The 12,303-nt window shown below is 54.3% G+C and overlaps 2 protein-coding genes across 22 annotated transcripts in view; one reads left to right on the forward strand and one right to left on the reverse strand.

Annotated features, from left to right (window-relative positions):
• Positions 1 to 1,220: 1,220 nt before the first annotated feature.
• On the reverse strand, positions 1,221 to 5,458 carry LOC140644499 (inhibin beta C chain-like). 2 transcript variants are annotated; one of them, XR_012039792.1, is made up of 3 exons: positions 4,221 to 5,458; positions 1,737 to 2,597; positions 1,221 to 1,640 (listed from the first exon to the last, which is right to left on the reverse strand). XR_012039792.1 is itself a non-coding variant. In XM_072847380.1 (2 exons), exons 1-2 carry the CDS (start codon positions 4,564 to 4,566, stop codon positions 1,855 to 1,857), a joined length of 1,089 nt encoding a protein of 362 aa, XP_072703481.1. In that variant the 5' UTR covers positions 4,567 to 5,458; the 3' UTR covers positions 1,221 to 1,854. The 2 variants fall into 2 exon arrangements, 1 of the variants encoding a protein (XP_072703481.1); XM_072847380.1 differs by having other exon boundaries at positions 1,221 to 2,597.
• Positions 5,459 to 5,516: 58 nt separating this feature from the next.
• Positions 5,517 to 12,303, forward strand: part of R3HDM2 (R3H domain containing 2) — a 62,062-nt gene continuing 55,275 nt past the window's right edge. For 3 of the 20 annotated variants that reach the window (XM_072847110.1, XM_072847120.1, XM_072847118.1), the window contains exon 1: positions 5,517 to 5,659. Coding sequence is in view for 16 of the 20 variants with exons in the window: in XM_072847105.1 (XP_072703206.1) it covers positions 6,121 to 6,287 (167 nt within the window). In the remaining 4 variants the exon portion in view is untranslated. Of the gene's footprint in view, positions 5,660 to 5,858; positions 6,288 to 9,769; positions 10,043 to 12,303 lie in introns of those variants that run through there. The other 17 variants (XM_072847099.1, XM_072847122.1, XM_072847107.1 and 14 more) reach the window with 13 other exon arrangements.

A 12,303-nucleotide genomic window follows, 5' to 3' on the forward strand; every position in this document is an offset into this window, starting at 1 on the left:
GGACGCACGCAATGCGGGCAAACACTGTCTCCCGCTAGTGGTTGTTCCATTCCTGCTCAAGGTGTCCTAGGTCCTCTGGGGCAATGTGCATCCTGGCCCCCACTCCAGCCCGAGCTGCTCGTGGCTCTGACCACCCCAGCCTGATCCTGGAGTGGGACAGCAGATGCTAAGCTGTCCTTCAAGCCAGATGAGGAGAGGGTCTGACACCACCCTCCTCCATCTGCCGACCCTCTTCCCACCTGGTTCAGCCCTCTGTCTCCAGCCTCTGGGGTGGGGTCGTCAGTGTTTGCAGGGTGGACCACAGCACTGCAGTCACCCAGCTCCACCCCAGCCAGCTGCACGCACCTCGGGGGATCGCCCCAGGAGCTCCCCTCGTGAACCTCCCTCTCCCACCCCCAGCACCCTCTCCCTGCTTTCTCAGCCCTCACATGTGGGGGACACGTGGGAAGCAGTGGAGAAACCCTAACATGAGATTACGTAATGGGGCTGATGTGTCAGAGCCGCCCTTTGCCCACAGCTCTCACGGCACTGACATGTCCCACTTTGCCGCCAGCCAGGCTGGTGAGGGACAGTGAAGGGGGCAGTTGCTCTGGGCTGCAGGCCAGAGATGTGCCGAGATTGCTCCCCAGTGAGGGAGCTGGCATGGGGTTGTAGGCACGGGTGGGTGTCCTGGGCACCAATGGCTTTGGTGGTCTTGCCTGGCAGTCTCTGTCCACTTTAAAAGGGAGAAGACTTGCTCAGTTTGTCCTGACTTGGGACAAGAATGGCCAAATACAGGTGGTTTGGTGGAATGGAAAATTTGTTTCCATTCCACCATTCCTGTGTCTTCCCCAGTGGGAATCACAAGCCCCCTGTGTCCGGGGGCTCCCATATCATGCCCTGGATCTGGCTGAGACAAGTCAGGGGTTCTGCATCCCGCCGGGAAAGGCAGCCAAGGGGCAGAGAACATGAGAGCTGTGGGGGCCAGCAGCATTGCAGTCTTTGGGACAGTGCGTCCTGGTGGTGGATGTCCAACACCGCTGCCTGGCTTTTATAACCAATTGGTTGGTTAGAAGGGGACTGCGCATGGCAGAGTGGGTCAGTTCTGTGCCATCTTGGAGCTGTCTGTGCTAGGGCACATCCACCACCTTGCACCTTGGGGAGAGGTGGAAGACGTGCTGGCTAATGACAGGGCACACATATGTGTACACATACATGTGCACACTCTACGGCTGGGAGTCTTTTATTGAACACCAGGTACCTGGGATGCTTGGAGAGGGAGACACTTTCCTCCCACTGGCATCAATTTCCCCTTCCTCACCCGCCTCAACCTCATGTCCGGCTGAGGAGTGGGGCCCCACGGATGGCCCTCTCCCCTCTGGCCTAGCCATGCCCCAGCATCTTTTCAGCTTCTATCTCCCCCAGCAGCCTGAGGGGGCCGCTGCTGGGACCCGTTACCTGGAGAGTACACGTTTGTGTTGCAGCACTGAGGGCTGCACCATGGCCTTGGTCTGGGACCAGCAGCAGGGCGAGCCAGGGCTGCCCTGAGCCACCCGGGCAGTTGTGCTCTGCAGAGTCCTGCAGGCAGAAGGGTCTGGTGTCCATCAGGAGCCGGTCTCAGAGGCTGTGGCTCATAGGCAGAGAGGAATCCATGGGCAGATCTGAAGGGGGAAAAGAGCCGTGTGGGAGGTGAGGGAGGAGAGGACTTGCAGATTCAGCATCACCCTTGATGCTTCAACCTCAGGAGGAGAAAACACCTTGGCAGGGTTCCCATCTCTCAGCAGCTCGCCAGGTCTCACACGGCCAGAGACGGGCCAGGAGGAGGGGAGCCCTGCACAGCACAGGTCCTGCCCTCCTGCCTCCTCAGGCAGCTGGTCAGGTACAACCACAGGCATCGACAATCATGTCGGGGATGTCGGTCTTGACGATGTTGCTGTCCCGGTCATAGTAGAGCAGAGAGAGGGGGCGACGCTGTGTGGGCACGCAGCAGGAGTCCACGGCTGCATCTGCGTTGTTGGCTTTGATGAGGTTGAGGACAGCCGTGTGGAAGGAGGCAGCGAGGCCAGGGATGCCAGCCATATGCAGGGGGCAGAGCCCCGCGCAGTAGTTCATGTGATATCCCTCTGGCTGGATGATCCAGTCCTCCCAGCCGATCTCCTTGAAGTCCACGAAGAATTCCTTGCGGCAGCACATCCGAGAGTCCCCACTGCAATCAATGCCACGCCGCTGGACCCGGTGGGGCGTCCTAGCCCGGGCCTGGGCTGCCACAAACGGCCAGTGGGAATCACGGTGGCCAGCCAGGAGGGGAGACGCCCAGTCCTCTGCCACCTCCAGCTCCACAGTGAGCCTCTGGCTCCCTTGGCCAAAGAGGCTCTGGACAGCTCGGCCCACGTCCAGCGTGGCCCAGCCAGCCCTCTGCACCTCCAGCCGTGTCTCGCTGGCCACGGTCATGTTCAGCCCCGTTGGGTCTGGCTGCAAGAGTCTGATGGTGACAGGATGCGTCCCGGGGCTGGGGACTGCCCAGAACAGGTAGAGGGTAGCTTGCAGGATCTCGGTGCTCCCAGCCAGCTCCCGGGTGAAGCGGAAATGCAGGCGAATGCTGCGGGAGGTGGAGGACCCTGTGCACAGAACCGAAAGCAGAGTCAGGAGGTGAAGGGAAGATGAGGGGGCTCCCCCAGCCAGTGGCCACTGAGTCAGAGCAAATGGGAGGTATATCCAAACCAGGGAGCAGGGTGCAGTACATACAGGCGTCGAGGGGCCCCCACTTTCCTGCACTGCTGCTCCTCCTCTTATGCCACTCTAAAGCAGCAGCTTCTGGGCCCGGTGCTGAATGCAGCAACCTGGCTTGGTTCCACCTCCTCTGGCCTGATGTCCCCCTTGTCAGTGAAGCTGCTGGAGGATTTTGCAGTAGGTTATCTGGCTGTGTAAACCAGCCTTGGATTTAAGACAGTCACGCTGATTTGCACCTCCAGGATGATGTCTACTTTCCATGGCTGGAACCATCACCTGACATTGCTCCAGCATGTCCCACCCTTGCTGCTGCTGAGGCTGGAGAGCTGCCTCTCCTCCTCGTGAAGGAAGGGCTGATGGGGACCGTGAGAGCAGTGCTGGGCTCCCTGGCACAGCTCTGCCTGTGAGGACTCAAGCCCCCTCCTCTGTGGTATGGCACAGCCCAGTGGGGTGAGAGACTGGGCTCAGCCCCGTGGCTCACGCCGGCTCTTCCGCTTCCAGCAGACGCTCCACGGAGCCAGGAGACAGCTCCCCATTGTCCTCATGTATGGGAACACAATGTACTGCAGAGGAGCATTGTTCCCAGAGGTCTTCGAGGACACGGCAAGCCCTCGCTATCCCACAGCAGCTATGCAAACCACACAAAGGCCTGCAAGGGAATTGCGTGCCCCCCACACCTCACCAGGCAGCAGTTTGGGCTGGACAAAGTTGTGGTGCAGAAGGATGCTCTGCAGGATGGAGCGGCAATTCTGCTTCTTTCCAAAGAAGGCTGCATTTGCCTGTGAGAAGAGGGGGATATGGGACCCTGTTTTTCCAGTGATACTTGTCAGGACCCCTGAGCACGTTTTGGGGAGCTCTCACCTCCCAGGAACGCAGCTGATTCTGGAGTGAAATGCTGCAGCCCACCACTTTGGGTAGGAAGTGGAGACACAGCTGAGTGCAGGGAGCAGATAGGCTTTGGAGACCTACGTCCACACACTGTGAGCTGATGGGGAATCTAGCCTTAAAATAATGTTTTGAAAAACATGGCCATCTGACCCTTCCACCTCTAGCACGAGTGGGGAGGGTTCAACAGAAACAGACAACAAATTCACATGATACAGCAGTCCATCTTTGCTCCTGCGCCCAGCCCCTTGCCCCAACATGTAAATGAGGGGCTCTGGGCCCCTTGCCTCTCATATGTAAATGAGAGGGGCCCCAGAGCCTCAGTAGTGTTTCCTCTGCCCGTGGCGAGGGGCAGCTGGTTGGGGTAAGCTCGGGACATGGATGCAAAGGTTCTGGATATATAGCCTCTTATTGCCAGTTCTTCCAGCAGCAGCGTGCCCACCGGCCCGGTGCATAGTCTGGCATCGCTTGCAGGAGCATGATGCCCCTGTGCAGAGCTTTTGAAATGCCTGTGCAGAGGAGGAAATGTCTCACCACTTTCCCCCAGGCAAGACCTTCCTTCCCTCAGTGGCCCCCACCTCAGGGCCCATCCCACCATGCCCATGGGATGCGGGGTCTGTACAGACCTGACTCGGCAAAGCTCAAGATCTCGTATTCCTGCACACCCATCCCAGGACGCAGGTGTGAGATGCTGCCGTCACGGGGCATCCCTGGGGAGATGGCCGTGTCCACGTGCTGCGCATGCATCCTGCGGAGAGCGGTCAGCAGGGCCCCCCTGGACATGGGCTGAGTGATGTTGGGCCTGTCTGGCAAGTGGAGCTTGGATAGGATGCTCTGCTTTGCCAGTGCGATGAGGACGTCCCGCTGCGTGGTGGGGGCCAGGGCTGCCAGCCTGCAGGCTGGGCACCACACTCCCTTGGGAGCCGCCATCCTCAGAAGGCTCAGGAGCAGGAAAGCCACCGTGGCTGTCATCTCCGGTGCCAGGAGGCGACAGCTTGGGGGTCTCAGCAAATAGTGTTCCTCCAACTGTCCGATAAGCCAAAGTCAAACTGGGACGGCAGTGCTGGGGCCGGGAGAGCAGAGCACGGCGGCAGGACAGCAGCGCTGGACTCCGCAGGAGCAGAGAGCGAGGAAAGGCTCGTTCTCCTGACGTGGCCACAAATATTGGCTGATCCCGGGCAAGATAAACGCCCCTATGATCCCGCAGGAGCCTCTCCCGGGGACGGGGCAGCCGCGGCACAGCTCACCCCGGGTTAAGGTGGATCCGGGCAGATGGCGCTCCGGCCCGGGGGGCTCAGCCCGAGGCTGTCCGCTCGGCAGAGGCTGCCCGGGGGCTGAGGCTCGGACGCGGGCAACCCGCTCCGGCCAAGGGAGGCCACCCCGCTCCCACGCCCCTGCCCACCTCTGGGGTGGGCGCCCAGGGCTCCCCGCGTACGGCGTGGACCCCCGGGGGCGACGGAGGGTGCCCAGGGCGCAGTGCGAGGCCTCCCCACGGCGCGGGGCGGGGCCCCGGCGATGGGGGATCCCCGAGGGCGGGGCCGGCATCCCGCGCGCTGGGGGACGGGGCCACGGGGGGTGGAAACTGGCGCCGTGGCGGCCCCGCCCCCGGGCCCTCCCCTCCCCATGAGGGCGGTGCCGCGGGCTGGCTCCGCCCCCGAATGGCAGCAGCGTCTCTGCTCCCCGCTGCGCCCTCCGCCGCGCCAGAGGGCGCTGCCGCGCCCCGCCCACCTTCCACGATGCCGCGTCTGACAGGTTGCTAACGACAACGGGCGCACGGCGGGCGCGGTATGGTGACGCAGCGCTCACGGAGCAGTGACGCAGCGCGCACGCCCGCTGGGGGAGGGGCCCGCCGCTTCTTTCCCCTTTTTTTTTTTCCCCCCGCCCCCCCCCCCCCGTTTCTTTCCCCTTTTCTCCCCGTTCCGGCCGTCTCCCCCCCCGCCCCTGTCCTGTCTGCCCGCCGTTTCCGCCGCCCCGCCCGGGCGGCCCGCGCTGGCGCAGGCCCGGCCCGGCCCGGGGTGGTGGCGGCGGCGGCCCCGCGGCGCAGGGCCCGGCCCGGCCCGGCCCGGTAAGTGCGCGCCGCCGGGGGTGGGGGCCGGGCGCGGTGGTGGGCCGGGGTCGGAGCCCGAGCCCGAGCCGGATGGGGTGGGCCGGGCCTGGGGCTCGGGGCCGGCAGGGCTGTCGGCGGTGCCCCCAGGCCGGGCGGGGACGCGCTGCCCGCGGGGAACCCGCCTGCGACGTCCTCCCCGTGTCTCCGTTCTTTCCCCCGTCCCCGCGGGGCCGCGGTCCTGGCTGTGGCGTGTCCCCGGGGCTCCTGCCGCCGCGGGTCAGCGGGCCGGTAGGGCGCGCCCGGAGGCGATGTCCGGTTCCTGAGCTGCCCCTCTCGGGGGAGCGCTCGGTGCCGGTGTCCTCCTGGCTCTCCGCCATCTCCGTGCGTTGCTGGCCGTTGGGGCTTGCGAGGCTCGCTGTAGCGTTGGTGCGTGGAGGAGTTTGCAGCGGGCCGCTTGCTGCGGCAAGTTTGCGGAGCACATGGTAGCTGGGTGCTCCCCTGCACCGTGCGTCTCTGGCTGGCCCAGATACAAGGGGCATCCCTGCGCGACCCAGAAGCGCCTGAGCTCCCTGCGGCTGCCTCGTTCCCCAGCTCTCTGCGTGCAGTGCAGCACTTGCAAGAAGCTAAGAAGGAAGGGGAGCAACAGGTGGGAGAGGAGGCCTCAGGTCGTTGATGGCCAGGCATTCATTCTAGTGCCTGGGAAGCACAATAAGGTTTTCTGGTGTCCTCGCAATACAACGTCTTTGCTTTGAAACGCTTTCCTGGAAACATTTCTGACTTCTGGTGCCCTGCTGTGTGTAACAAAAGGAGTGAAAATGCTGGAGAGTTAGTTGTTTTCTGGCTTGGTTGGAGTGCGTTCAGGAGGGATTTCAGAGGGTCTGTGTAGGCCACTAATGGAATACATGGAAGGGTTGTTTTGTTACTTGTTACTCAATGTTCTCTGCCCCGTGACACATTTACATCCTCACAGGGCTTTTTTGGGTACCTGTAGATATTTGGGCTGTCAGCCTGAGTGTCAGAGTTGCCTCTGACTCCTGCCAGTGCAGTATTCTGGCAGCAAGTTTCACAGATAAGTTGGTATTGCTTAAAGTCTTCCTCTGATCTGTTTGAAATGGTCTGATAGAGCTCCTTCCGAGCTCCTGATACAGTGTGTAAATAGTTGTAGCTGGTGGATTGTTACCTCTCTTCTGTCACTCATTGTGTGAATCTTTTTTAATCCCTTCTCTTATTTCCTTTAGAATTTGATCTAGATTATCTCTTTCGTCGATGGCAACCTTTTCTCATTTCCAGTCATTGTTCTTTCTGGCCTCTTTCTTTTTGTTTTGAGATGGGCAAGAAAGCTGAGCCCAGGCCTAGGCTGTGCTGTACTGTTTTTATAAAGGCCTCTGGTTTTATAAAGGGCTTGATGCTACTCTGTCTTTCAGAAACTGCTTATAGAGGGTGTTTGCCTTTCAAAAGGGCACCACAGAGCTGGGGGAGTGCTGTGCCAAGACTGTGCCAGCTCCTTAAGCGGTGGGCAAGGCTCTAGCCAGTTCATAACTGGCTCATCGAGGGGAATTTGCAGACCCCGATAGTTTTCTGCTGTTTCTTTTTATTATCGATTGTTCCTTAAATGAGCAGCTATTCCAGGTCTTTGTTAGGCCACAGAGAATCTGAACTTGTTGGTAAAGTCCTTATTTGCCTCTCTTCTCTCTAGAGTCTGTACTTGCTTCTGCTACAGCTGCGTCCTTTTGACTTACTCCAACTTATTTGTCCTGCACAGGGTTTTGTATAAGATCTCTCTTATTTCACTCTGTCCCAGGATATGCCCTTTTTTGCCATGCCTTCACCTGTTTCCCACACAGCCTCAGGTTGACTGTTCACTGTAGCGCGAGTGTGCTACGCGTTGGTGAGCCTGGCTGATCTATCAAAGGCAATGAAGATGCGGTGGTCAGGACATCAGGGCTGGCTGTACAGACCTATTCTAGATGTTGCCTTGAATTTTAATTTGGACATAAGGTTTACATTCTTGTTCTTTTCTGCCCTTCAGCAGTGCTACACGCAGCCCCCTGCTGTGTAGTGTTCCTTGTGAGGCAACTCCCCGCTCCTAATAAAAAATTACTAATAAAAAAATATATATATGTGGGCAGGAGTGTCACCAGAATCCTTGCTGTTCATTCCTGAACACTTTGACTTGTGACCTCTTGGGGAATTTTAAATTCCCCCACATTGGTTTCCAGTTTTGTATCTCAACTAAAATGTGACATGGGTGATCATCCCACCTCCCTCACATTTTTTGCCTGAGATCTGTCTGTGGTGGTTTCACATAGTGTAATTGTGCCCAAAAACAGATGTTAGATTTTCCAGAGGCGTGAATTGATTCCTATTCCTGCGAGCTGATTTACCAGCTTGCAGATACTCCCAAGCACCCTACTCAGTGCATCTGTCTAATCTGAATGACCTGTTGCTTGTAGGTATCCTCTTAACATAGAGACTGGTCAAGTCAGAAATGCATTAGCTTTTTTTCTGAGCACTTGAAGCTGAACTCAACTGCTTTAGCTCTGCCTGTTCTTTGTATACTTTTGTGATGCTTCAGTGTTGACAAAAGATGTCTGGAAAAACAAGGTGTATTTCTAGCCATATATGCTGATAATGCAGCTAGGTGTGCCTTAGTAGTGGGAGTGGTAAGGGAATAAGCTTCACTGCGAGGAACACTAAGCAAGCTTCTGGCAGAAGTGCCAAGCTTCCAGCGTTCCAGGACAGGCTTTATTTTTCTTAGAGCTCAAGGATGCCACTGTAATTGTGAGTACAAAGAAACCTTGAGTTTATTATAGCCTTTGCTGGTTTTGCAGCCTCTGTTCATGCAAAGTGATCCATTAGAATCTGAACCACTCTACTGAAGAGGATTCAGATGCGATGTGAGCTGGAAATGCAGAGCTGCTGTTAATCCTGCATGTGTTGCTCAGTAGGTGCAGATTACTGCCTGTCTTCATTTTTGGAGGAAGGTCAAAGCTTAAAAAGTGTAAGGAACCCAAAGGGTTGGGGAAGAGAAGTGCTGGAGAGAAGACTTGATAAAGGGAAACAACCTGCTTGGGGAGCTGGAAATATTGCCAAGCTTTGGTGCCTGTTTATTGCCAAACAAAGGACAGGCTGAAGAGTTATGTCCTAACGGGGGGGGGGGGAGAAGCTCTTTGGTATGGTGTTGTTTCTTCAAGACCCATGGAGCAGCAGAGCTGTCCTTACCTGCCAGCTGTGCTAAGAAGGCTGACTGGTGTTACAAAGAACGGATACGGTAGAGGAGAGCGTGCTGTAGGCCACAGATATCCCAAATCATTGGCGTGCACAAGAGTTGTTTTTCTCTGTCTGCATGGGGAGCAGTGGGAGTATGTTGTGGGACCTGGTTTGCTTGTCAGAAAGCAGATGAACACATGTCTGTTTACAAATCAAAACAGTGCCCTTGCTAATTCTAAATCTCTGTCTCGGTGCTCCTTTTCCTGCTGGCAGCACGCAGAGATGTTCCACATGTGGCTGGTCTCAGTTTGGTTTTCTGTCACTGGTACTTCTTGAGAATCTTGTCTCGTCTCTTGCCTTGACCTGTTCTGCATCTCCCTTTGAGAATTGGAACCTGGGCCCCGTGATTACTTCAAATGGATTGCATTCCTTATGCTCCATTCTTTTTTATTTCTATCCTGTTTGCTACCTATAGCCTGTTAAGGCTGACTGATGTAACCTCTGTGTCCTTCTCCTTGAACTTGTGCTGGAAATTCCTGATTAAATCATGCCGGGTATCCTTGCCGTAATCTTCCTACCTGATTGAATGGCAATTCAGTAGTTCACAAGTGATTTGCTGAAATCTTTTTTTTTTTTTTCTTTCCCCAACAGATGTTCTCTTAGGGTCTCACTTCTCCATCCACAGCTCTTTGTATTTTCAGTGAGCTGTTAAACATATATTGGTAAAGATTTCCCCCTGTTCATTCCTGTTTCTTTGGAATGCAAGGACAGATTGTATCTGCATAGGAAACTTTGGAAACTTATTCCTCTGTGTGTGTATATTTACAAATATAAGTGTTTTGTTTTGGTTTTTTAATGGAACAAACTAGATTATTAGGAAAGACATTAGACTGATTTTCTTCTTCTCTGTCCACTGAGATGGCAAAGTGTGATGTTTGATGGCAGCTTCACTGGATAGTAAACCATTACTCCAGACTCCAGGGATTGCACAAGTGAGGACGGATCTCAACAGGTTGCTTGCAATGATGATGCTTTGCTGGAGACAGCCACCTGGCTTTTGAGGAGCTGGATTAAGACTCCCAAATCAACTCCTGCCAGTTGTGAAGGAGAAACATCACTTGGATATGGTCCATTCTCTTATGTCTCCCCCTGCTCATGAGTGGGGACTGACTGGGGACTAGTGCACTAGAGGTGAGTAGTATATGGAGCCAATTGACCCCTTAGTTACCAGGCATTGCAGTTTTGCTGAGTGGTTCCTAAGGGACAGTTTGAGCTACCTGCATAGCATGAACAAGATGAAACCGGGAGTGATTTAACAATATCGGGCAATGGTTCGTAGCACTGTCCTCCTCTTTGGCTGAGTCTTGGTAGCTTTGTTTGCTTAGACTTTCCTAGGATCAAAACTGAGAAGTTACATTCTGTGGTGTAGCTGTATTTCTCTCCATTCAGAGATATATAATGCTAGTTAGTCAAGTGCTGCTTTGAGCTGCAGCCATCTGACCTATGAGGGTCAACTCTCTAGGCTGGTAGTCCGTTCAGCAGAGTGGAATTAAAGGAACTAGTTAGTTCTCTCAGATTTCTTCTCAGGTATCTTTGTTGTTTGTTGCTGGTTTGGGACAGGATCTGCAGTCTCCCAGGGTACTAGTCATTGGGATGGAAGAAGCAGATGCTTCTAAATCTATCTGTCCAGCTTGCCAGAACATACTGCATCTTATAGCGGACTGTGGCCGCCTACCTCCTGTAAGTTGCAATGTTAGAATTTGTTAGATACCTGTAGATCGTCTCTTGCTGAGATGCCAGAGGAAGCTGGTCTGTCCGTGTACCACTCATGCGGTGGTGCTTCTTGGGGTCCCATATCAGGCACTGCGCTTGTATAAAACTAACTCTGTTTTTCTGGTTCCAGTGTTACCTAGGGCCTTTCTCAGCAGCCTGCTGTGTGGTGTGCAGAACTATGTGCTATGCTGACAGTTGAAGTTAATCCCTTATGGGGGTGAATACAGTATTTCTTTCTCTGTCTAAACGGTTGCTCCAGGCTCCCTACAGACTCACTGCTAGGTGAATATTTTAGAATTGGTTATGCTGGGCTTAAGTTTTTGAGTTTTTCTTGTGGCTGAGAGCAGCGTGAGGGTGTTTTGACTGCACTACTCTATATCACATCTAACTAGAAATGTGATGTAGCTGGTTTAAACAGCATGGTGCTGCATGTGTGTTTTTGGCTTGTGTGACAAGTATGAGCTAAACTCGGCAAACAAGGTTTAGAGTGGTGTGCTATGTATGTCCAAAGCTGCACTGACTTGACTAATATCAGGTATGATGTTATCCCTTGAGTTAAACCATGGCAACTTTGCATGTCTTTTGCTAGTTAAGTAAAAGCTAAGGCCTGGGAGTAAGCTAGCACCTTCTCAAGTAAGATGGATGTATAAGGAAGGGGACTTACCTTATACACAGAGGACTTACCAAACTACATGCAGCTACTCTCTCTGTGGCTGGGAAACTGTTGCATGAGGACCTGGGATTCTGCTGTTGCCTGGAGTAGTTAGTGTTGGGAGAAGGGGTGGCAGCATTGCTCAGTTTCACAGAAATTGAAGAAATGCTTGTTGTTCTTGCCTTTCCCTGTTGTAGTTGTCACAGGTTGTCTGTAGCAGGCTTTAAAAGGGGTTGGAGGGAGTAGAGGAGCCTGGTCAACTGAATTACAGGGGAAGGAAACTGCTATACTGATGGCAAGGAATTGGCTGTGGGAGAAGCAGACCCTCTTGTTCAGTGCTGGCCTGCGGATCAGAGCAGTGGAGAATGTCTGTGTCAAATCCCTTCTTCTAGCTGTTCTGCAGTACCTCTTGTTCTGCCTGTGATATACTATCCTCTCATCAGAGCGCAGATGCATCAAGTTCCCCTTATAGTAGTGATGCCATTTGTGTTGCTAAATTTAAGATTGTGTCAGTGCTGCTATTCTAAAGCCCCATTTTCAGGGGGAAGGTGTATAAATCACCCATTTAAGAAAATAATAATAATAATTAAAAATCTGTCTGTAGGACTGGTCCCAGGCTTAGCTTCAGTTCAGTGCTTAAATTCTTTTAGAACCACAGAATCATTTGGGCTGGAAGAGACCTTTTTAAAGATCATCTCGCCTACCCCCCTGCCATGGGCAGGGACATCTTTCACTAGATCAGGTTGCTCAGAGCCCCATCCAAGCTGACTTTGAACGATTCCAGGGATGGGGCATCCACAGCTTCTCTGGGCAAACTGTTCCAGTGTCTCACCACCCTCATCATAAAAAATTTCTTTTATCCAATCTAAATCTGCTCTCTTTCAGTTTAAAGCCCTCGTCCTGTCACTACAGGCCATGGTAAAAAGTCTTTCTCCATCTTTCTTATAAGCCCCCTTTAATTGTTGAAAGGCCACAATAAGGTGTTCCTGGAGCCTTCTCTTCTCCAGGCCGAACAACCGCAACTCTC

Source organism: Ciconia boyciana, chromosome 27, assembly GCF_034638445.1.
Source record: "Ciconia boyciana chromosome 27, ASM3463844v1, whole genome shotgun sequence".
NCBI classification, from domain to species: Eukaryota; Metazoa; Chordata; class Aves; order Ciconiiformes; family Ciconiidae; genus Ciconia; species Ciconia boyciana.